The sequence below is a fragment of the Tubulanus polymorphus genome, chromosome 7 (genome assembly GCF_964204645.1).
Source record: "Tubulanus polymorphus chromosome 7, tnTubPoly1.2, whole genome shotgun sequence".
Lineage (NCBI taxonomy): Eukaryota > Metazoa > Nemertea > Palaeonemertea > Tubulaniformes > Tubulanidae > Tubulanus > Tubulanus polymorphus.
In genome coordinates, this window is record NC_134031.1 from 5720359 (window position 1) to 5741249 (window position 20891).

At 38.3% G+C, this 20891-nt stretch overlaps 5 protein-coding genes across 5 annotated transcripts; 2 read left to right on the plus strand and 3 right to left on the minus strand.

Moving 5' to 3' along the window:
- Nucleotides 1-889: 889 nt before the first annotated feature.
- Nucleotides 890-3693, minus strand: LOC141908912 (multidrug and toxin extrusion protein 2-like). The gene is made up of 2 exons (XM_074799198.1): nucleotides 3393-3693; nucleotides 890-3104 (listed from the first exon to the last, which is right to left on the minus strand). The coding sequence occupies exon 2, from the start codon at nucleotides 3008-3010 to the stop codon at nucleotides 1526-1528; it is 1485 nt and encodes a 494-aa protein (XP_074655299.1). The 5' UTR covers nucleotides 3011-3104; nucleotides 3393-3693; the 3' UTR covers nucleotides 890-1525.
- Nucleotides 3694-7840: 4147 nt separating this feature from the next.
- Nucleotides 7841-9328, minus strand: LOC141908558 (multidrug and toxin extrusion protein 1-like). The gene has a single exon (XM_074798654.1). The coding sequence runs from the start codon at nucleotides 9326-9328 to the stop codon at nucleotides 7841-7843; it is 1488 nt and encodes a 495-aa protein (XP_074654755.1).
- A 1381-nt stretch (nucleotides 9329-10709) lies between these two features.
- LOC141908840 (uncharacterized) lies at nucleotides 10710-12479 on the minus strand. Its single transcript, XM_074799063.1, has 2 exons — nucleotides 12243-12479; nucleotides 10710-11914 (listed from the first exon to the last, which is right to left on the minus strand). The coding sequence occupies exons 1-2, from the start codon at nucleotides 12264-12266 to the stop codon at nucleotides 11303-11305; spliced, it is 636 nt and encodes a 211-aa protein (XP_074655164.1). The 5' UTR covers nucleotides 12267-12479; the 3' UTR covers nucleotides 10710-11302.
- Nucleotides 12480-14235: 1756 nt separating this feature from the next.
- LOC141908559 (uncharacterized) lies at nucleotides 14236-16118 on the plus strand. Its single transcript, XM_074798656.1, has 5 exons — nucleotides 14236-14280; nucleotides 14411-14559; nucleotides 14733-14858; nucleotides 15777-15928; nucleotides 16083-16118. The coding sequence occupies exons 2-5, from the start codon at nucleotides 14487-14489 to the stop codon at nucleotides 16116-16118; spliced, it is 387 nt and encodes a 128-aa protein (XP_074654757.1). The 5' UTR covers nucleotides 14236-14280; nucleotides 14411-14486.
- Nucleotides 16119-16626: 508 nt separating this feature from the next.
- On the plus strand, nucleotides 16627-20306 carry LOC141908618 (DNA-directed RNA polymerase II subunit RPB4-like). Its single transcript, XM_074798722.1, has 4 exons — nucleotides 16627-16697; nucleotides 18535-18715; nucleotides 19426-19524; nucleotides 20043-20306. Exons 1-4 carry the CDS (start codon nucleotides 16637-16639, stop codon nucleotides 20119-20121), a joined length of 420 nt encoding a protein of 139 aa, XP_074654823.1. The 5' UTR covers nucleotides 16627-16636; the 3' UTR covers nucleotides 20122-20306.
- The last annotated feature ends 585 nt before the right edge of the window (nucleotides 20307-20891 follow it).

Consider the following 20891-nt stretch of genomic DNA (forward strand, 5'->3'; position numbering starts at 1 on the left):
GTAACCAATCCGGAAGTGGGTTCATTTCCCCTTCCTGTTGCTTGTTGGTTTTTCCTATTTTACTGATCTTGTTCAAACCGGGCACACGAAATGCTGTAACACTGAATCAACGAGATTTATTGTCCTGACATTAACATAAAACACTTTCAAATGGTTTATTAAGATGTGAGCATTCACTAAAACGTGCTTAGTATTTGCAGATGCAAACAAACAAATTGTCTGCTTCAAACAAAGAAAAATTGTTTTTACGATCTCTCTCTCGCTCACTCGAAACTAGAATATAATATTTCTAAATATAAAGATTTCTGGTTTATTTTATACAATCATGATCTTCTTCTATCTATTTACAGTATCTATATAAAAAGGCACTTTTCTCATATAGCGAACATCAAACACGCTATACGCGCTCTTTAAGTTCTTCTCTCCGTTTAGTATGTAAACGACACCTTTTTCGGTAAATCGTGTTCCTCCCTCAGAAAACCGTTCGCTTTATATTATGCAAATACATGTCTAGTCGAAAATTTTTTTTCGAATATATATGCGTCATATTGATGACACACCTGATATTTCTGAATATGATATAATCTGATGATGATTAGCTATTGTCTAGCATATATGCGATATGTATATAAGTATAAATATGCAGTAACATTAATCAGAGTCAGTTTATATCTAATCTTATTCTATTCATCGTTTTGCATGATTATGGATGCTAAAACCTATAATTCTGGTTCGTGTATGAATGTGTTTAGAATCCTCTTACATTCCAAAAATTTGCATCGCAAATTGATACGTCACCATTATGTTTTAATCGTCTTTTTAAAACAAAACACTTAGTAACGGTCGAATGTTTGCAAATTTGGTGGGGATTCCGAGGTAAGGGGAAATAATCAATCAATCATGAATCACGAATCATCATTTTGGAGCGGCGAAAGAAATCAGTGAATATATGTCGATGATATTGATGATATGAAATGATATGATGAATCCATGTATGTGATGAATGTATACCAGTCGGGACAAAAGGGTGAATTGCATTGTGTAGTGGCAGTTACAGCTCTAGCACATAAAAGGAATGATTTAATGATGTTCTAACTTTCCAAACTTCGGTGAAAGATTCCTCAAACCCAAAATTTTATAAAAACAAGCTGCAGAATATCGTTGTATGTTGTTCTTTTATTTGTATCTCGCTCAAGAGTGTGGCGTGTGCGATAACCATCTCTTTACAGAAATCCCCTATATCTAAAACTGCCGCGGCGCGTCCTAATCTAAATCCTATTGATTAACACTATTTTGGAAATATGCTTCTATTTGTTACGTCGATGTGCTGTTCTTGTGAACATCAATTCCGGACATATCCCAAAAGGTGTTAAGTGTTTGTGCTAAGTTAGAGAGAATGCTGGAGTCAAAATCTGGCTTGAGCATTTTCTCAAGGTTGCAGAATAGTTTTCCAAATCATAGTAAGTGCTAATTGCAATCCGGAGAAACCGAAGAGACGGAAGAATGAGTCAAAATTATTTTTGATTTATTGTATGGTTTGTGGACCATTTTCTATTTTTGACGATGAATCTCGCCTCACGGTGGCGCTGGGCGTTGAATCAAACGTGCTGTAATCCGATTCTCCCTTTCCGGTTCCGCCTCGAATTGACTTCCGATCGTCTGTGGTTCTGTGACGCGCAAGTCTAGATTGTTCGTCCCAATCTAAAACAAATAGGGCGTACGGAACGAATATCAACGAATTTAAAACACATGAACTCTGGAATCCGATTATGACACTTATAGCACCTAACCGAGCAAAATACAATAGAATCAATCCTAACGATGTTCCTATTGTTAAATTCACGAAACACGTTGTTGTTATTATGGATATTTTAGCGCATCCTCGAATTGCTGCATTAAACATCATGTCTACAGCAAATAAGGGCAAAGTTGCTCCAATGTACAGAAGCATAACTTTCAGTTTGGCTTCGACCAAACTATTGCTAGCAAGTCGCAGAGCTAAAACAGCGTGAAGCGAACAAATCAATACACCGATAACTACAGCGACCATGATCGAAATACCCTGATAAAAGAACAAAGCTCGTTTGGCTGTACGACCGTCCCTGGATGATAACAGGAAACCAACTCTCATACAACACGCCTCCGATATGCCCCATAATATATTGTAGTTGAAGTAGATTACTTGCAACGAGACGCTCAACGCTACAAGTCCAATCACTCCAAAAGTGCCGGTCGAGAAAACACCGATTGTCAGAGCTGTCGTGATACACATTGTTGATACTGTAGACCCGAGAGCCATACTAGCGACCTCCCGTAGATTCTTAAATATGTCCATATTAGTTCTGTATATAGCGATAGTGTCTTTATTGGCCAGAGAAGATCCAATAGCCATGCAAACTGCATTGAGGACAAAAAATACGAGTAAAGAGATGGCCGCCCCTAGACTGGCCAAATGTAGTACAATAACCGTGACGTAACAGATTACCGCGGTGAAAACGCTGTTGAATATTGCTACAACAACGACCGGTTTAACAATATCCTGAGACATTAAAAAACGCGTAAAAATATCATTCGCGAGCACAAAAATGTTATCAGGTGACATCACCATCAGCATCCTTCCAGCTTCCTCAGCAACGGTTGCATTTTGTCCGAAAAGTATGAATATTTTGTCGGCAGTGAAATTCAGTGGCAGCAACAATAAACCGCTACAAATCAGTATTAACAACCCTCTTTGTAACAACAAGCGTAAATAACGATAGTTTTTAGCGCCGAAAGCTTGCGAGAATAGTCCTTCTATACCCATCGACATACCCATGCCAAATGAGTAAAGAAGTCCAAAAAACGTACTTAATAAAGAAAAGGCGGCTTGCGAAATCAGATTTGATTGTGCAATCATTATAGTGCACACTAAAAAAGGCGATTCGGTCAAAACGGGAACAACTATAATCGGCCATGACGTCACAAGAAAGAAATGCAATTCCTCGCGTAACCAATCCGGAAGCGGTCTCATTTCTCCTTCCCGTTGCTTGTTGATCTTTCTTATGTCAATGATCTTGTTAGAATTGAGCACACTTCCGCCTCATGAATCTTCAAGACTAATCGTCCTGAAATGAGCATAACATACTTTCAAATGGTTTACTAAGATGTGAGTATTCACTTAAACCATTTTAATATTTGCAGATGCAAACACACAAACCGTGTCCTTCAAACAAAGAAAAACTGGTTTTGTGATCATTTCTAAGGATTTCAGAACAAAAATGACAGTTTTGGAAGACATGCAGGCAATTTGGCTTAAAAAAAGCGTGTCCAAAAAATCGAAAACCTCATTGGACTGAACATTTGATTTGATTATTGTAAAAATTATTTTAGAATATAAAGATTTTATGGTTTACCTTACGATCAAGATCTCACTATTTAGAAAAGGCAGGTTTCTCGTATATCGAACGTCACACACGCCCAGCGCTCAAAAGCCTGGCTTTTGTCGACAAGCGACGCGACGCCTACCGACTCCTACCGACGCAACTGAGAACATACTGTACCTTGATATTTCTTCTCGCCATTTGGAATGTAAACGGTACCTTTTCGACGAATCATAGTCCTCCCTCTGAAAACCGTTTCGCTATTCGATAACACTGAACTATCGCTTTCGTTTGAACTTATTCCGTTATGAATTGCCCTATGCGGACAGTGAAAATCAATTTTGAATGTAGATTACGCCTACTGTGTAAATATTAAGTCGAAAAAACTTTTGGACTCTATAAGCGTCATATTGATGACACACCTGCTATTTCTGAACGTAATATCATCTGATGATTATCAGCTATTGTCAAGTGCGATATGTATGTAATATATATTTGTAGTAACAGTAATAAGAGTCAGTTCGTAGTTTTTATCTAGTTTTATTTCACTCATCGTTTTACATGATTACGGATTCTAAAACCTATTATTCTGGTTCGTGTATGAATGCGTTTAAAATCCTCTTACATTTCAATACTCTGCATGGCAAATTGATATGTCACATCGTGTTTAATCTTATTTTTAACAAGTACAACACATACGTAACACAAAGAAACAGTCGACTGTTATCAAATTTGGCGGGGGGATTCCGAGGTGGGGAAAGATTCAATCAACCATGAATCATGAATCATAGTCTTGGACCAGTGAAAGAAATCAGTGATTTTATGATTTTATTAGGTATATGATATTGATGATATGAAATGATGAATCCTCGACTGCGATGAATGTATACCTGTAGTAAGTCGACGTCATCGGTACGAAATAGTGAATTGCACTGTGTATAGAGGCAGCTACGACTCTACACATAAAAGGAATAATCATGATGTTTTCACTTATTAAACTTCGGCGAAAGAATCCTCAATGCCGAAATGATGTTAACACAGGCTGCAGAATATATATCATTAAATGTTGTTCTTATATTTGTCTATAGCTCGGAGCGTGGCGTGTTCAATTCTCATCTCTTTACAAAAATTCCCTAAATCTATACATCTATGGTGTGCCTAACTTCCATTGTTTATTTCTACTTCGAAAATATATTCCTATATGAAGGTCGATGTGCTGCTCCTGTGAACATATCCCAAAAGGGCTTAAGAGTGTGTGCCAAGTTAGATAGAATTCTAGAGACAGTCTGAATCTGGCTTGAGCATTATCTCAAGGTTGGAGATTAGTTTTCTCAATCGTAGTTAGTGCTAATTGCAATCCAAAGAAACTGAAGAAAATGGAAGAATGATTAAATTCGGTTAGGCTATTTTTGATTTATTGTATGGTTTCTAAACCTTTTTCTATTTTTGACGATGAATCTCGCCTTACGGCGGCGCTGGGCATTGAATCAAATGTGCTGTAATCCGATTCTCCCTTTCCGGTTCCGCCTCGAATTGACTTCCGATCGTCTGTGGTTCTGTGACGCGCTAGTTTAGATTGTTCGTCCCAATCTAAAACAAATAGGGCGTACGGAACGAATATCAACGAATTTAAAACACATGAACTCTGGAATCCTATTATCACACTTATAGCACCTAACCGAGCAAAATACAATAGAATCAATCCTAACGATGTTCCTATTATTAAATTCACGAAACACGTTGCTGTAATTATGGCTATTTTAGCGCATCCTCGAATTGCTGCATTAAACATCATGTCTACAGCAAATAAGGGCAAAGTTGCTCCAATGTACAGTAATATATATTTCAGTTTGGCTTCGACTAAACTATCAGTTGCAAGTCGCAGAGCTAAAACAGCGTGAAGCGAACAAATCAATACACCGAGAACTACAGCGACCATGATCGAAATACCTAGATAAAAAAACAAAGCTCGTTTGGCCGTACGACCGTCCCTGGATGATAACAGGAAACCAACTCTCATACAACACGCTTCCGATATGCCCCAAAATATATTGTAGTTGAAATATATTACTTGCAACGAGACGCTCAATGCTACAAGTTCAATCACTCCAAAAGTACCGGTCGAGAAAACACCGATTGTCAGAGCAGTCGTGATACACATTGCTGATGCTGTTGACCCGAGAGCCATACTAGCGACCTCCCATAGATTCTTAAATATGTCCATATTAGTTCTGTATATAGCGATAGTGTCTTTATTGGCCAGAGAAGATCCAATAGCCATGCAAACTGCATTGAGGACAAAGAATACGAGTAAAGAGATGGCCACCCCGAGACTGGCCAAACGTAGTACAACAACCATGACGTAACAGATTACTGCAGTGATAACGCTGTTGAATATCGTTACAATAATGACCAGTTTAACAATATCCTGAGACATTAAAAAACGCGTAAAAATATCATTCGCGAGCACAAAAATGTTATCAGGTGACATCACCATCAGTATCCTTCCGGCTTCCTCAGCAACGGTTGCATTTTGTCCGAAAAGTATAAATATTTTGTCGGCTGTGAAATTCAGTGGCAGCAACAATAAACCGCTACAAATCAGTAATAACAACCCTCTTTGTAACAACAAGCGTAAATAACGATAGTTTTTAGCGCCGAAAGCTTGCGAGAATAGTCCTTCTATACCCATCGACATACCCATGCCAAATGAGTATAGGAGTCCAAAATACGTGCATACCAAAGAAAAGGCGGCTTGCGAAATCAGATTGGATTGTGCAATCATTATGGTACACACTAAGAAAGGCGATTCGTTTAAAACGGGAACAACTACAATCGGCCATGACGTCACAAAAAAGAAACGTAATTCCTCACGTAACCAAACCGGAAGTGGTTTCATTTCTCCCTCCAGTAGCTCTGTCGCTTGTTTTACCGATTTTGTTCAAACCGAGCACACGAAATTCTGTTTCACTTCTGCCTCATGATCAACAAGATTCATTGTCCTGAAATGAACATTACACACTTTCCAATTACTTATCAAGGTGAGAGTGTTCACTTTACGTGTCCTCCAAAGACAGAAAACCTTGTTTTTATTATTCTCTCTGACACTCGATACGAGCTTTATTTTCAATTATTGTATCTTATCATTTCTAAGGATTTCAGGACAAAAAAATACAGTTTTGGAAGACATGCAGGAAACTTGACTCAAAAAGTGTCTCCAAAAAATAGAAAACCTCATTGAACTGAACATATGAATTGATTATCATAAAAGATATAGTAGAATATAAAGATTTGCGATTTAGCTTATAATCAAAATATAACTATTTAGAATATATATAAAAGACACTTTTCTCGTATATCGAACGTCACACACGCCCAGCGCTCGAAAGCCTGACTTATGTCGACAAGCAACGCGACGCCTACCGACTCCTACCGACGCAACTGATAACAGTCATACGTTACCTTGGTAGATCTGCTTGCCATTTAGGATGTAAACGGCACCTTTTCGTCGAGTCGTGGTCCTCCCTCAGAAAACCGTTTCACTATTTTGATAACACTGAACTATCACTTTCGGTCTAAGTGTACATATTGGCGCCTAATAATACGTAAATGTCTAGTCGAAAAACATTTTCGACTATACCAGCGTCATATTGTGATAACACACCTAATACTTCTGAATGTAATATTCAATCCGATGATAATCAGCTATTGTCATATATTTATATATGTACGTAGTTACAGTAATAAGAGTCAGTCAGTTTATATCTAATCTTAATTTATTCATCGTTTTACACGATGATGAATTCTGAAACCTATTATTATGGTTCGTGTATGAATGCGTATAGAATCCTCAACGTTTCTATGCGGTGAGGGGAATTATTCAATTGAATCTATCATGAATCGTGAATTATCATTTTGAACCGTTGAAAAGAAATCAGTGATTATTTGTATATGATATTGATGATATGATGAATACAGCACGTATCGGAAGAAATGAATACCTCCAGTAAGTCGACGTATTTCCTTACTTGACTAAAAGAATCCTAAATCCCAAAATGATATTAACACAGCAGCAGATATATAGTTATATGTTGTTCTTTTATTTGTATCTCGCTCAAGAGTGTGGCATGCGCAATTCTTATCTGTTTACAAAATTACCCTATTATCTAAAACTCCCGCGACGCGTCCTAATCTGAATCCAATCGGTTAAATCTAATTCGAAAGTATGTTTCTATTTGTTGGGTCAATATTTTGCTCCTGCGAACATCATATGATTCTAGACATAGCCCAAACGGTGTTAAGAGTAACGGTGTTAAGAGTTTGTGCCAATTTAGTTAGATAGAATTCTAGAGACAGCCTGAATCTGGCTTGAGCATTATCTCAAGGTTGGAGAATAGTTTTCCAAATGATAGTTTGTGCGAATTGCGATCCGAAGAATTGGAGGCGGATGAATGAAAAATGAAGTCAAAATTATTTTTGATTTATTGTATGGTTTCTGAGCCATTTACTATTTTTGATGATGAATCTCGCCTCACGGCGGCGCTGGGCGTTGAATCAAACGTGCTGTAATCCGATTCTCCTTTTCCGGTTCCGCCTTGAATTAACTTCACATCATGTGTAGTTCTGTGACGCGCTAGTTTAGCTTGTTCGTCCCAATCTAAAACAAATAGGGCGTACGGAACGAATATCAACGAATTTAAAACGCACGAACTCTGGTATCCGATTATCACACTCATAGCACCTAAGCGTGTAACGTATAGTAGAATCAGACCTAACGATGTTCCTAGTAGTAAGGTCACTAAACACGTTGTTGTAATTATGGCTATTTTAGCGCATCCTCGAATTGCCCCATTAAATATAACATCCACAGCAAAAAGGGGCATAGTTGCTCCAATGTACAGAAATATAAATTTCAGTTTGGCTTCGACCAAACTATCAGTGGCAAGACGCAGAGCTAAAACAGCGTGAAGCGAACAAATCAATACACCGAGAACTACGGCGACCATCATCGAAATACTTTGATAAAAGAACAAAGCTCTTTTGGCTGCCTGACCGTCCCTGGATGATAACAAGAAACCAACTCTCATACTACACACTTCCGCTATGCCCCATAATATATTGAGGTTAAAATATATTACTTGCAACGAGACGCTCAATGCTACAAGTTCAACCGCTCCAAACGTACCGGTCAAGAAGATACCGATTGTCAGAGCTGTCGTGATACACATAACTGATACTGTTGACCCGAAGGCCATACAAGCGACCTCCCATAGATTCTTAAATATGTCCATATTAGTTCTGTATATAGCGATAGTGTCTTTATTGGCCAGAGAAGATCCAATAGCCATGCAAACTGTATTGATGCAAAAAAATACGAGTAAAGAGATGGCCGCACCTAGACTGGCCAAACGTAGTACAACAACCATGACGTAACAGATTACCGCGGTGATAACGTTATTCAAAATTGCTACAACAACGACCGGTATAACAATATCCTGTGCCATCAAAAAACGCGAAAAAAGAGCATTTGCGAGCACAAAAATGTTATCGGGTGACATCACCATCAGCATCCGTCCAGCCTCCTCAGCAACGGTGGCATTTTGTCCGAAAAGCACGAATATTTTGTCGGCTGTGAAATTCAGTGGCAGCAACAATAAACCGCTACAAATCAGTATTAACAATCCTCTCTGCAACAACAAGCGTAAATAACCATAGTTTTTGGCGCCGAAAGCTTGCGAGAATAGTCCTTCTATACCCATCGACATACCCATACCAAATGAGAAGAGTAGTCCAAAAAGCGTGTCTATAAGAGAAAAGGCGGCTTGCGAAATCAGATTCGATTGTGCGACCATTATAGTACACGTTAGAAGAGGCAAATCGGCTAAAACAAGAACAGTAAGAACCGGCCATGACGTCCCGAAGAAGAAATGTAATTCCTCTCGTAACCAATCTGGAAGTGCTTTCATCATCGTCTTATGCTCTTTTTTCTCCTCAATAACCGATGTTTCTTCAAGTATGTCCGTGTTTTGTTTATTTCAGAGATAGATTATCAGTTCAACCATGGACCCTGAAACTATTTGGAGTCAGTAGTTTTAATTTCGAGTACTGCTCGACGTCGTGTTCGCGCTCCGAATGTATATTGAATATATACAGAATGTATACACGCATTTCATTGGTCATAATCGTTTAATGCGCCAGACAGCTCAAGGATAAAAATGGAATCCATATAAATCCTGACATCATCCATATTCATCCCAAACTAAAATGAATTGGGCGTATGGAACGAATATCAACGAATTTAAAACACATGAAATCTGTAATCCTAATTATTACACTCAAAGCGCCTAACCGAGAAAATTCGGTACAGTAAGGTTAATTTCAGTTTGGCTTCGATCACCATCAGCATCAGCATTCTTCCAGCCACTTCAAAACGGTTGCATTTTCTCCGAAAAGAATAAACATTTTGTCAGCAATGAAATTCTTCGGTGGCAACAATAAACCGTTTCAAATCAGTATTAAAAACCCTGTCGTAACAACAAGCGTTAATAACGATAGTTTTTGGCGCCGAAAGCTTGCGAGAATAGTCCTTTTATACCGATCGACATTTTATCCATCCTAAATGAGTACACCAACCTTTTTTCGTCCGTCATGCAATATGTTTCATAAGATGCGCAACCTTTGAAAAATCAATGGGGTACCCGCAGTGCTACTGTGGCAATCGAGGATTCCACTTATGGCAGTCGAGGATCCGCCAGGTTCGCTAGTAGATAGTTGGTCGTCCGCGTTCTTTTTCATTCTACATTTCATTTAAATCTGAATGAACATTTCTCTTAAATGAATCAATGAAGACTATACCCATATCTGATCAGAAGAATGTAAGTATTTCATATTTGATGAGTCCTGTGGTAGTATATGGATTCAGGAGTCTAAAAATCCAGTTCATAGTCAATTTAAAATGAACTAATGTTGACAACGACAACGAACAACCAACTGCTCGTCACGCCACCTGACGGAATAGCTGGTTTTGCGGGTACCCCAGTAGGGTGGTAATATCTATAAGTACTAAAAATAAGAATTAATTGGGTAACCCATAAATGTACGCTCCAGCGCACACGAGTACATTTTTTAACTGATCCCTCAGATGCCTCATACTGTGTCTCATTTCTGTCTCTAGTTTCTTTTTTATCTTGAATATTTAATTATTAGGCCTAATATCGGGTAACTCAAAAAGCTCTGATTGGATAGGATTGGTAGCAATCATTAGGAGTCATTTCTATTTGACGCCGTAAAAACAGTTATGATAATACTTACATACATTGAAAACTGAATTTGAATAATAGCTTTGCTAGATAAATTATCTTTATTTTACTTTAGTTAATGAAACGCCATTCTCTGCGTTACTGTATTTGTGTGCCTTGATCCTTGTGTGGGAAAACTGATACTGTTTGATTCGACCTACGAGCAGTTATCTGAACAATTGCTCGTAGATTCGACAAATAGTCGTTATTCTGAGGTCGTGCGTCTAAACCGGCTATTATCCGGTTGACTGACCTCTAATCTTGTGAGAACATATCTCAGACGTTGTACATGTACATTCCCTTTGCTATCTGATTGATCTTCGTACTACCACGTATACGTCTTATCAACATTCATTGTTAGCTCGGATTTTGTGTACCTTAAAAAAGATATCCGTTTACACCTCAGAATTGTTGTACATTTTCAAAAGCATTATAAAAATGATATATGAGAATGTTTTATGATTACTGAATATGTTCATGATAATATATAATATATACATAATAGACAATATAAAATATATGAATAAAATGAAATCAAAGTGAATAGAAATCTTTAACATCGAATTCATTTCTATTGATTCAAATTCATAAATCATCTATCATCGTTGGTTATTACTGAATTATACTTGTAACTAGAAATAACTTTCAGGAAGAATTCACTGGATGTCCTGTTACGGTCGTTAGGTCGTAATAGAATTGAATCGCATCGACGTAGCCGTCTTGCCCTTTTAAGTTACCGACTTTCGGAAGGACGGCCAGTTCCGTGAATCCCAGTTTCCGCCATAATCTAAGCGAAGCCACGTTGCTTACGTAGACGAGGTTGAATAGGCTGGCTCGGTAGCCCAGATCACGAGCTATGTACAGATAATTCCTGCCCATGAACTGTCCGACCCCTCGTCCGCGCGCCGCGTGGTCGACTATGAAACCCCCGTTGGAGTAATGCGACGATCGTCCCGGGTAGTTCGGTTTCACGTAGAACGCCCCGAACACTTTACCCGTATCGTAGTCTTTGCAAACAAAAACGTCAAACGTCGTATAAAACGCTCGGAATTCTTCGACCGAGTCCACGGATTCCTGCGGATAGGCATCGCCATCTTCTACGATGCGTTTCAATATTCTATGAAGATCGGCCTCGTGTTCTTCCGCTTTATATAGGTCTATAACCGCCTGGCGGCCATCTTTTAATTCACCGATTATAGGTAGGTAGGGAATCGTAGCAGTCGACTGTCGAGGTTTCATATAGTATGCCATGTTTGGCTGAAAGTGAAGAAATCAGACATCCAAATTAAAATAGCAATTGATTTTCAAAAGAATTTCTTATCAGTAAATCTATATAATTTTACTCCTGCGTGATCTTGTCCCCAAATCACAAAACACAATTCAATCGTTTGGATGTATAATGAAATATTGCATTGAAATAACGAGTGCAAATCTATAGCTTAGGTTTAGATGATTTAGGCTTCAAATATAGAGCCTTGACTAGTAAACGTTTTATATAAAACATCCATGCAAAGAAATCATTTCTGATTTATCGTTCATTACTATCGAATCCTTTACGTTTATCATGATAATATTTTGTACTTACTCTTTGCAACGATTTTCCTTGCATATAAGATATTGAAATATCCGAATCAACAGATTATAGACACGTCGTCCGTTTAGTAACTCTCTTATAAGCAAAACTACATTTTTTCTTTTGTACCGGTCACCAGTTATCGGTAGAAACCTACAAAGATAACAAGTATTATTTATACTTCACGGATTGCATTCGTACACATTTGGATTTTGGACATTGCATTTAGTAACTCTCTTATAAGCAAAACTACATTCTCTTTTGTACCGGTCACCAGTTATCGGTAGAAACCTACATAGATAACATGTATTATTTATACTTCACGGATTGCATTCGTACACATTTTTGTGTACTAAAAAGTTAGCGATTTTCACAAATCTCATAGACGATAGACCTAGATGTTTGTTGTACTATATCAAGCAGAGATAAACCGAGTGACAGACTGATATATATATATGTATATATATGATATCACACCGTGTTGAAAATTAACAAAGTTTTTGGCGCCCTCCTAAGACGTAGGGCGTTGGAAGCAATTTTTTATTGCCGCGGCCAAATGCCGATTTTGGACAGATTGTAAATATTGCCGCGGCGAATTTACTTAATTTCTTCGATCAAAAACGCGGTATTCTAAGAAAAATAAAAAGTCATTCAATGAATTATTGCCGCGGCTTTCCCCGCTGCAGTCGCTGCGCTTCCAACGCCAAAACTTTCCATAAGCCACTACGAATGAGAGATGTTAAACAGTCACACAAAACGTCATCGAAAGTGCATTGTACTTTACGAAAGCAGTTAAAAAGTAATTAACCCACTTAATACTGTAACCTACGAGGCACTGTTCATGCGGGTTCAAAGCAACAGGGTGCGGCAAACACGAAACAGCTGCTTCCTTCCTGTCATTCCTAAAAGCAGAAAATTTGATAATGACAAATTATTGCAAATAATATATAACCCATGGACTGACACCTAGTGAAAAGTTATAACATTTACTTAATGACAGCTGACGTATTGTGGGTGATGCCTAACTTTAATCTACACCATATCCGAAGTGACCATGGTGTCCCTGGACCCCTAGTTACATGAAAATAATCCCCAAATAAACAAACCTCCATGTCACATTTCACCTATATGTATATATTACTACATTCCCCATTTTCCACCAGGCGCCAATATTTTCTTCGTAAGTATTTTTCTTGTTATTTCAATAGCTCATTTTTCATTACCAAATTCGACAATCATCAGGGTCTAAATTGTGGTCTGATGGAATTGATCTCCAATGTTGTGGTATCGCGTTGTAAATATATAACTGTGGATACTATTATAATACCATGGATTCTAAGGCCTAGCTATTTTTCCAGCATGGATAGTAGAAAGAAGGCCTGTTTCCACTATCCATGCTGACATCTATATTATCTCTGTTATCCATCATCTTTGCACTAAATATTGTTGATTATGTACCTGTCAAGTTTTCTTTGACAACAAAGTTTCTATTGATACATGTTTTCGTGTGTGTTTATTCCTTTATCTTGAACTAGGGATTTATTTATTCCCTCTTAATATTTTTGGTTTATTGACTTGATTTGACTAAGGTTATTTTGCGCAAACGTTGTCCGCCACGAGGGTTCATTTGACTTAGGGTGACTTAACGGAACAAAACTAGAATACACAGTTATGTAATAATGCAAACCGGTGTTGAATAAAAATTGCCAATTTCATGTATTGAAACTGAATGAATCCATTTAATTTTCGGATGATCCGTTAGAACTTGTCTTAATTGCCTAATTTCGCAGACCCGTTCGGTCACAATGAGGGTTCCCGAGTAGACACGCATGATCAGGATAATGTGAGCAGAGACTATTGGACTTATACTCAAGAAGGCACTGAAATCGCTAATTTCAACTCAATTAATATTGATCATTAGACAACTAGTGTCACTTGCTCGAAACGAAATTGTATAGATAGATATCTATGCTGAGCATAACGCCAATAAATTTGAATTGGTTTGCCTCCCTGGCCAGCAGTACTGACTTCTTCCTCGACAGCAACACAAGTAAGTTTTTGAACATCTATCTGAACCGCGTTTTTCAGTGTGTAGTGTAGTTGATCGATTAATAGTGATACAAGCAGCAAGTGCTTTTTAAAAGTACAAATTATCAATTATTTGTACTTTTTCCTTACAGCATATTCTTCGATCTGGCATAACCTCCTTTTCAGGCATTCGGTCTCTGACGCGATACACCTCAGATTACAGAAATCATGAATACAGTGTGTTATGCAGTTTTATTAGTGGTTGTTGTAACTACCGTTCTAGCTATTCCGCTGCCCAAAGGTAAAATAGAGATTTCAGTTTTTCTCTATATTCTGTGTTCATCCGGTATCCTTCAAAATCTAGTCACGCATTACTAGACGTTCTTAAAAAACGCTTATGCTCCTCATTTCTGAAGATGACTCGACTCGTGGTACATGTCAGTATATTCATATCGCAAAATCTTATATTTTCAGGTGATGGCAAAAGCCATGAAAGTAATACGACGAAATATGAAAGGATTCTGAACGATTTGTTGTCAAAGCGGCGCTTGAGGAGTGAAAAAACAGCGAAACCAGAACAGACTGCTAACTACAAAATATGTAAGCGAACAAGAAACTAGAATCTATGACGATTATAGATAAAGTTGCATTCATTATTTTCCTTCGTTCCCGCGAGGGAAAGTTTGACGACGTTAACTAGTATGGTCGTCAGGTCGACAAGAGCCCGGTTTAACATGAATGATGGCGTATCGCGATATCACTAACTGGGATGGTTATCGGGATGACAGTCATCGTAGTAATTACACTTAAGCATGACATATAGACGGTTTACGTCGATTTCACAGCGGGCAATTTCACTCCTGTCCAGAAATTACGCAAAACACAAATTCAGATACTTCCGGCAGGATTTTTCGCCGGAATAAAGCCAGAAATATCCGGAACATCTATTTCCGGAAGATTTTTGGCCGTCTCAATTAATACTTTGTAGAAGACATTTTCCAATCCGCTTTATGAGATCAAGATGTCGTCTACATTTTTACATCAATACATGTATAAACGCTTGTACTTATTTCAATATGAAATTGCTACTTGGTTTTTATGATACAAACTTACATAGTAGGGGATGCGAATTCTTGTGAAATCATTATTTAAGTAAAAGCTGACTCAAATGAGGCAGCGTACAGTGAAAAAACAGTTATATAACACCGTTTATAAACAGTCGAAGTCTGTTATAACACCACGCTCTCTTAGCGCAGACGTGTTTCAGAGAACAAATTTGCTCAATCTCAGTTTCGATGAAATACCATTCTTTACAATATGCCAGATTGGTTATAACGCCATATGTCTCAGGGTCCCAAATGGGAAATAAAAATGACTGACTGTAAATAACAACATCTCGTTCTAATTGTGAGTTTTCATTCAATCTATAAATTCTGGCCCAACGATGGCTGGTTATTGACGGTGGGTTGTTGGTGCACTATAATCGTCGCGTTTATATCGTTTATTTTCATATTGCAGTGAATGATAATTCGAACGAATGGGGAAGTTGGTCGGCTTGTAGCGAAACGTTCGGCGAAGGCATACAGGAGCGTAGACGGAAATGTCTGAATAATTGCGCGCGAGTTCTTCAAACCAGACAAACAAGACCTTGTACACATCTGAAATTTAACGTAAGATTCTAAATTTTAATCCATGTTAATTCAAGTACAAAATGATATGATCAATATCCAATATCCAAACGTCAATGATACACCAGCAAACATTTATGTGAACATTTAAAATTTCATACTGTAGGCCCTATCAGACTTTTATTTTCTATTTCAGATTCTAATTGTCGACGGACAGTTAAAAGTTTACTAAATGGTTCAGCTATTCCGCAATAATGACCACAGATATACACCACCGCGAGAATTTCATATTACTTTCAAACCTCATAAATCCTTTCAATACTTTCTTTTCTCTAATTTGCCAAAAAGTTTGTTTTGCTGGTTTTCACATTACCGTTCCGTACAGTATGACGTATACAATCATCCGTATGCAGTTTGTTAATAAATCAGTTTTTGTCAAAAACCTTTCGTTACTCTTAAGTTTTAGGATATGGATTCGGAATTCACAATGATGATTCTAAAAGGGTTGACCCAAAATATTGCCAACGGGTGGCGATTTTTTTCGCTGGCACCGGATGACAACAACAGTACATTCGAAACCCACGCACCCGAATCGTGTCGTGTCGCACCGCGAATTGATTGAAATTGGAAATCAGATGTGATATGTAACATAAAGATTACTAAAGAATTGCATTTGAATTGAATTGATGGTGGCAGCACCTACGGGTATTAGGTCTGAGTCGTGCGAAATAGCTCCTACAACATTTAACAATGGCGGCCGTGCCGAACGACACGCAAGAAGAAGATGCGTCAGAATTACAATTTCCAAGCGGTAAATATCGTTTCAATATTCAGAAGATGATACATTTGAATCGGCTGCTTCTGTTCAGTGCTGGTTCTATTTTAGTCGAGTGGATTTCTGCTAGAAATAAGCTATTAAGATCAAATCCGGATCGCACTTTCGACTTCCGGGTTCGTTTTCGGGGCTTTCGCCTTTCCGCTTTTTGATCCTCCTCCAGTGCAGTTGTAGATCTGATAGGAAACATGTGGGGTAAAGTAAGAGGACTTGGTTTCCAATGTGGTGTCAGTACGCAGGGTTGTGGTTAGGAAAGGGATATAACCAGGACAGTCCAGAGAGGGACACCTAAAAACTGCCCTCACCCGCCCAATTCAAACTACTGTCTGTCTGTCACACCTGCTCCCCGTGTTGGTCCGTAATTTCGTTAATAAACAGTTTATCTACCTTTATTAAGCATCAATTTGTTCAGCGAGGACTTTGCATTCAGAAATAAACAACAATTTCTACTAAAGTTGTTTTTGTTTTCATTTATAAACGATAGTTTACTCAGCATACACTCGCGTAATGCTGAAAAATCCGTTCCGCGGACGCTCGATCGGAAACGTTACAGTGACGTCATCCCCTGCTCATTAGCATATCAAAATACAGTAGGTGGCGCCACATGACGGGCCATAAAAGCCGTTTTTCAGCATTATGCGAGCGTATGCTAGGTAAACTATCGCTGATAGATGAAAATACAAACAAATCTATGCCACTTCATGATTTATTTCTGAATGCAAATTCCTTGCTGAACAAATTGATGCACAATATTTAGAGATAACCTGATTATTAACGAAATTACGAACGAAAACGTCGCACGGAGAGCAGGTGTGACAGACAGTAACTAGTAGGGCCCAGGCAGGCAGGTGATATTTGTCGATTCCTGTTAACGCTGTTTTCCGGACAACTCATTCTTATTGGGTTATTTACATGGCACACGTGCACTGGAGTGTGTGACTTTTAGAAAATAGTAAGAACCGAAATATTGCGGATAGAGCAGTATTTGAGCCCGGGCCAGCATATTGCTAGGCGTATCATCTCTACACTAGACCTCCGAGGGAATCCGACCAAATGATTTAACTACTAACTACATATAGCACTCGACCTACCCTCGCTCTAAAACAAACGGTAACCCCTAAACATAATAAGACAATTTTATTGTTACTTTTATTAATATATGTTTTTACATGTAGATGTTAACAAAATTCAGCATTTACTAAAACGATGTGGCTCCAGTTACGGTTTTCGACAGCTCCGGTTACGGAGTACGGTTAGCGCATGCGCAATACAGTAGAATTCTGACTTGCAATGGATTTGAAACCGAACGAAAAAATAGTAGAGTGCTTGCCCACTGAGCCACAGTACACGACTGGAAGCCGGATGAGTTCATTTATATATAGCCTCACCTAACCCTATTCTTTCACGCATGCGTGTATGTAGATATAGTGCAGATTCCCGCATAACAGGAGCCAGTTTGTTACTTAAATAATGCTGCATCGGCAAAATATCCTCTTCCATCTATCATAGCTCAAGCTAAACAGCTTAGACCAAATAGAAAAAATTGTTGGTCTTTTTTTTTCCAAAAAAAAATCTTGGGTATGGCGGGAGGTTTTTAAAAGTTTTTTTGTTAAGATTGAGTGTCGTTTATGATATACGATCGATAAATAAAGCAGGTTTTCAATCGAAATGATTGAAAACCTGCTATTTTATTTTAACTTTATTAACTTTTTTATTTTAACTCTTTATCTTAACTCCAACTGTGTTACTAACTAAGCGGACCAGCGATGATATTGAATAAAAATGTATTATGTTATATGATATTGTATTGTAGAATTTGAGAATGCTGAATCATTGCTCGTCTCCGAGGTGAAAATGTTACTGGAACATCGGAAAACGCAGAACGAAAGCGCGGAAGAAGAACAAGAATTATCGGAGGTTTTCATGAAAACGCTGAATTATACGCAACGAATCAGCCGATTCAAAAACCGGGAGACCATCGCCGCCGTCAGAAAGTAGGTCTTTTACCTCTTCGTCTCTGCTTTCGATGACTTCTTTTTCGAATGAGGATAATCATGGAATTCGGTACATGAACCCTTAAACCACGTCTACACTAGCGCGTTGAATATGGGTTTCGATGTACCGGGGTTCGATGAAAACCTGCGTTTGCAGCGAGTAGCATCCACACTTAACGGTAGTAAGAATGTAAGAACCCATCTCAGTTCAAGGTCAATTGTGGCACCCGAACGCTGCATTGAACACGAGTTTACCATCTATACTAGAGAAAATGTTTATTTACGCGAACGCGGGCTCAATGCGTTGTGTACCCTTCTTTATCAAGAAGGGTTTCCTAAAACCGGGGTTTCGCGGAAAACTCTGCATTGAACTTGTGTGCATTGGACTTATGTTACGAGCGTAGTAGAGATGCATAACCCGGGTTCAAAATTCTAGTGTAGACGTAGCTTATATCTAGAAATCTAATTAGATTAACATGAAGCTTTCAATCATCGTTGACTATGGCTTATATTCGAGTCAAGTACGCTTTGAATTTTGATAGGAAATCATGTACCAGGGATTTGAAATGATCTTACTCGAAGTTTTAGGATTATTTCAAATGGTGAAATGTGAAACAGAAAATAGGGGTCACAATTATTATCCTAGAATCTCTCTTTTAATCAATACTCTCTCATCAGGTTACAATTGTTTTCATTCATTCGATTTTCAGCACTTTAATGCAGAAAAAGATGTTACATAAATTTGAACTGGCGGCGCTGGCGAATCTATGTCCGGAAACTGCCGAAGAGGCGAAGGCGCTGATACCCAGGTTAGTAAATCCGAGTTCAGCAGGGTGGCTGCTGGCCGGAAAACTCAGGGAATCAGAAAAATCTTAACCAATTTTACCAAAAACCTTGAAAACTCCGGGAATTTGGATCTTGTTTTTGAGTGTGTGTTTCAATCAGTACGTTATTCACTGAAAAATGAATGAATTATGTAACATAAACCTAGAAATTTCTCCGATTTACTCAGGAATTTTACCAAAAACCTGGAAAACTGGGGGAACTTGGATATTTATTGATTGACCATGTGTTTCTTTATCAGTACGTGATTCAATGAAAAATGAATGAATTGTAACAGCTTTTACCTGGAGAAATTTTGAGTAATCACATAGTTAAATCGGGGAAAACGCAGGGGATTGGTAAATCCATGGGTGGAAAGTGAGCATCTATTCAATGCAAAGTGAAATATTGCTTCGATGACCTTTCACTACCCGCGAGACGGTAGATGTGCAAATGTTCGAATTAGCTTCGGTTTATACGAATGCTGATCGTGTTTTCATTACAGTTTGGAAGGTCGTTTCGAAGACGACGAGTTACAAAGCGTGTTGGACGATATTCAAAATAAACGCAGTTTCCAGTATTGATCCGCATTCAACAAAACGTGAAAAATATTCAATTGGACTGATAGGTGTAAACGCATTTAACACGCAGCTGTAAGTTTCTCTCGAGGAAGGTTGCGCACTATTGATACTCGCACTTAACAGTGGTTTGAATGCACTGTGTTGGCGACTGTTCGTATTACTGTAAATATTTTGTAGAATAAATTTTTCATCGAATGAACTTTCGCGTGTTATTTGCTGGATTTTGCTCAAGTTCTTAATAATTGGAATATGAAAGCTTTTTCTGAGAACACCCAGTTTCTTCTTATGACGATTCAGTAGTTGGAGATAAAGGAAGCCATTAGTGCATGCACACTGCAAGGGGTAAGCGAGTGAGGGGTATGAATTCACAAGAACAAATTCACAATTTCTCGGCCATATTTTGGATAATTCACGATCCATCGCTGCGGAAGATGAAGCAAACTTCAACAAAACTTCAATCCTCTTAAAACCCGACGTATGTACCTTTTGACATGGTTTTGAAGGGTAAAACCGGCCACTCCACATGTCGTTTAGGAAACTACCTTTTTAAGGACTGCCTCATACCGGTGTCATTTTAAAGTTTACAGGTTCGAATTTTGGTCGAGTAATAATCTGTGTGAAAGTTGTCAAATAAACACTATAATCCGTGTATACTGTAGATAATTGAAGAAATGCCACACTTCGAATTTAAATTATATGATCAAATTTATTATTATGAAACCACAACGTTTCGGCTGTTGACTAACAGCCATCATCATTCCACCTGATGATGG

Coding starts and splice junctions, on each gene's coding strand:
- LOC141908840 (XM_074799063.1), bottom strand. CDS start 12,266: ATGCAAGGAAAATCGTTGCAAAGA. Junction 11,915..12,242: donor AAGGAAAATCGTTGCAAAGA/GTAAGTACAAAA, acceptor CTTCACTTTCAG/CCAAACATGGCATACTATAT.
- LOC141908558 (XM_074798654.1), bottom strand. CDS start 9,328: ATGATGAAAGCACTTCCAGATTGGTTACGAGAGGAATTACATTTCTTC.
- LOC141908618 (XM_074798722.1), top strand. CDS start 16,637: ATGGCGGCCGTGCCGAACGACACGCAAGAAGAAGATGCGTCAGAATTA. Junction 16,698..18,534: donor AGAATTACAATTTCCAAGCG/GTAAATATCGTT, acceptor ATTGTATTGTAG/AATTTGAGAATGCTGAATCA. Junction 19,525..20,042: donor GCGAAGGCGCTGATACCCAG/GTTAGTAAATCC, acceptor TTTTCATTACAG/TTTGGAAGGTCGTTTCGAAG.
- LOC141908912 (XM_074799198.1), bottom strand. CDS start 3,010: ATGAGACCGCTTCCGGATTGGTTACGCGAGGAATTGCATTTCTTTCTT.
- LOC141908559 (XM_074798656.1), top strand. CDS start 14,487: ATGAATACAGTGTGTTATGCAGTTTTATTAGTGGTTGTTGTAACTACC. Junction 14,560..14,732: donor AGCTATTCCGCTGCCCAAAG/GTAAAATAGAGA, acceptor TTATATTTTCAG/GTGATGGCAAAAGCCATGAA. Junction 14,859..15,776: donor GACTGCTAACTACAAAATAT/GTAAGCGAACAA, acceptor TTCATATTGCAG/TGAATGATAATTCGAACGAA.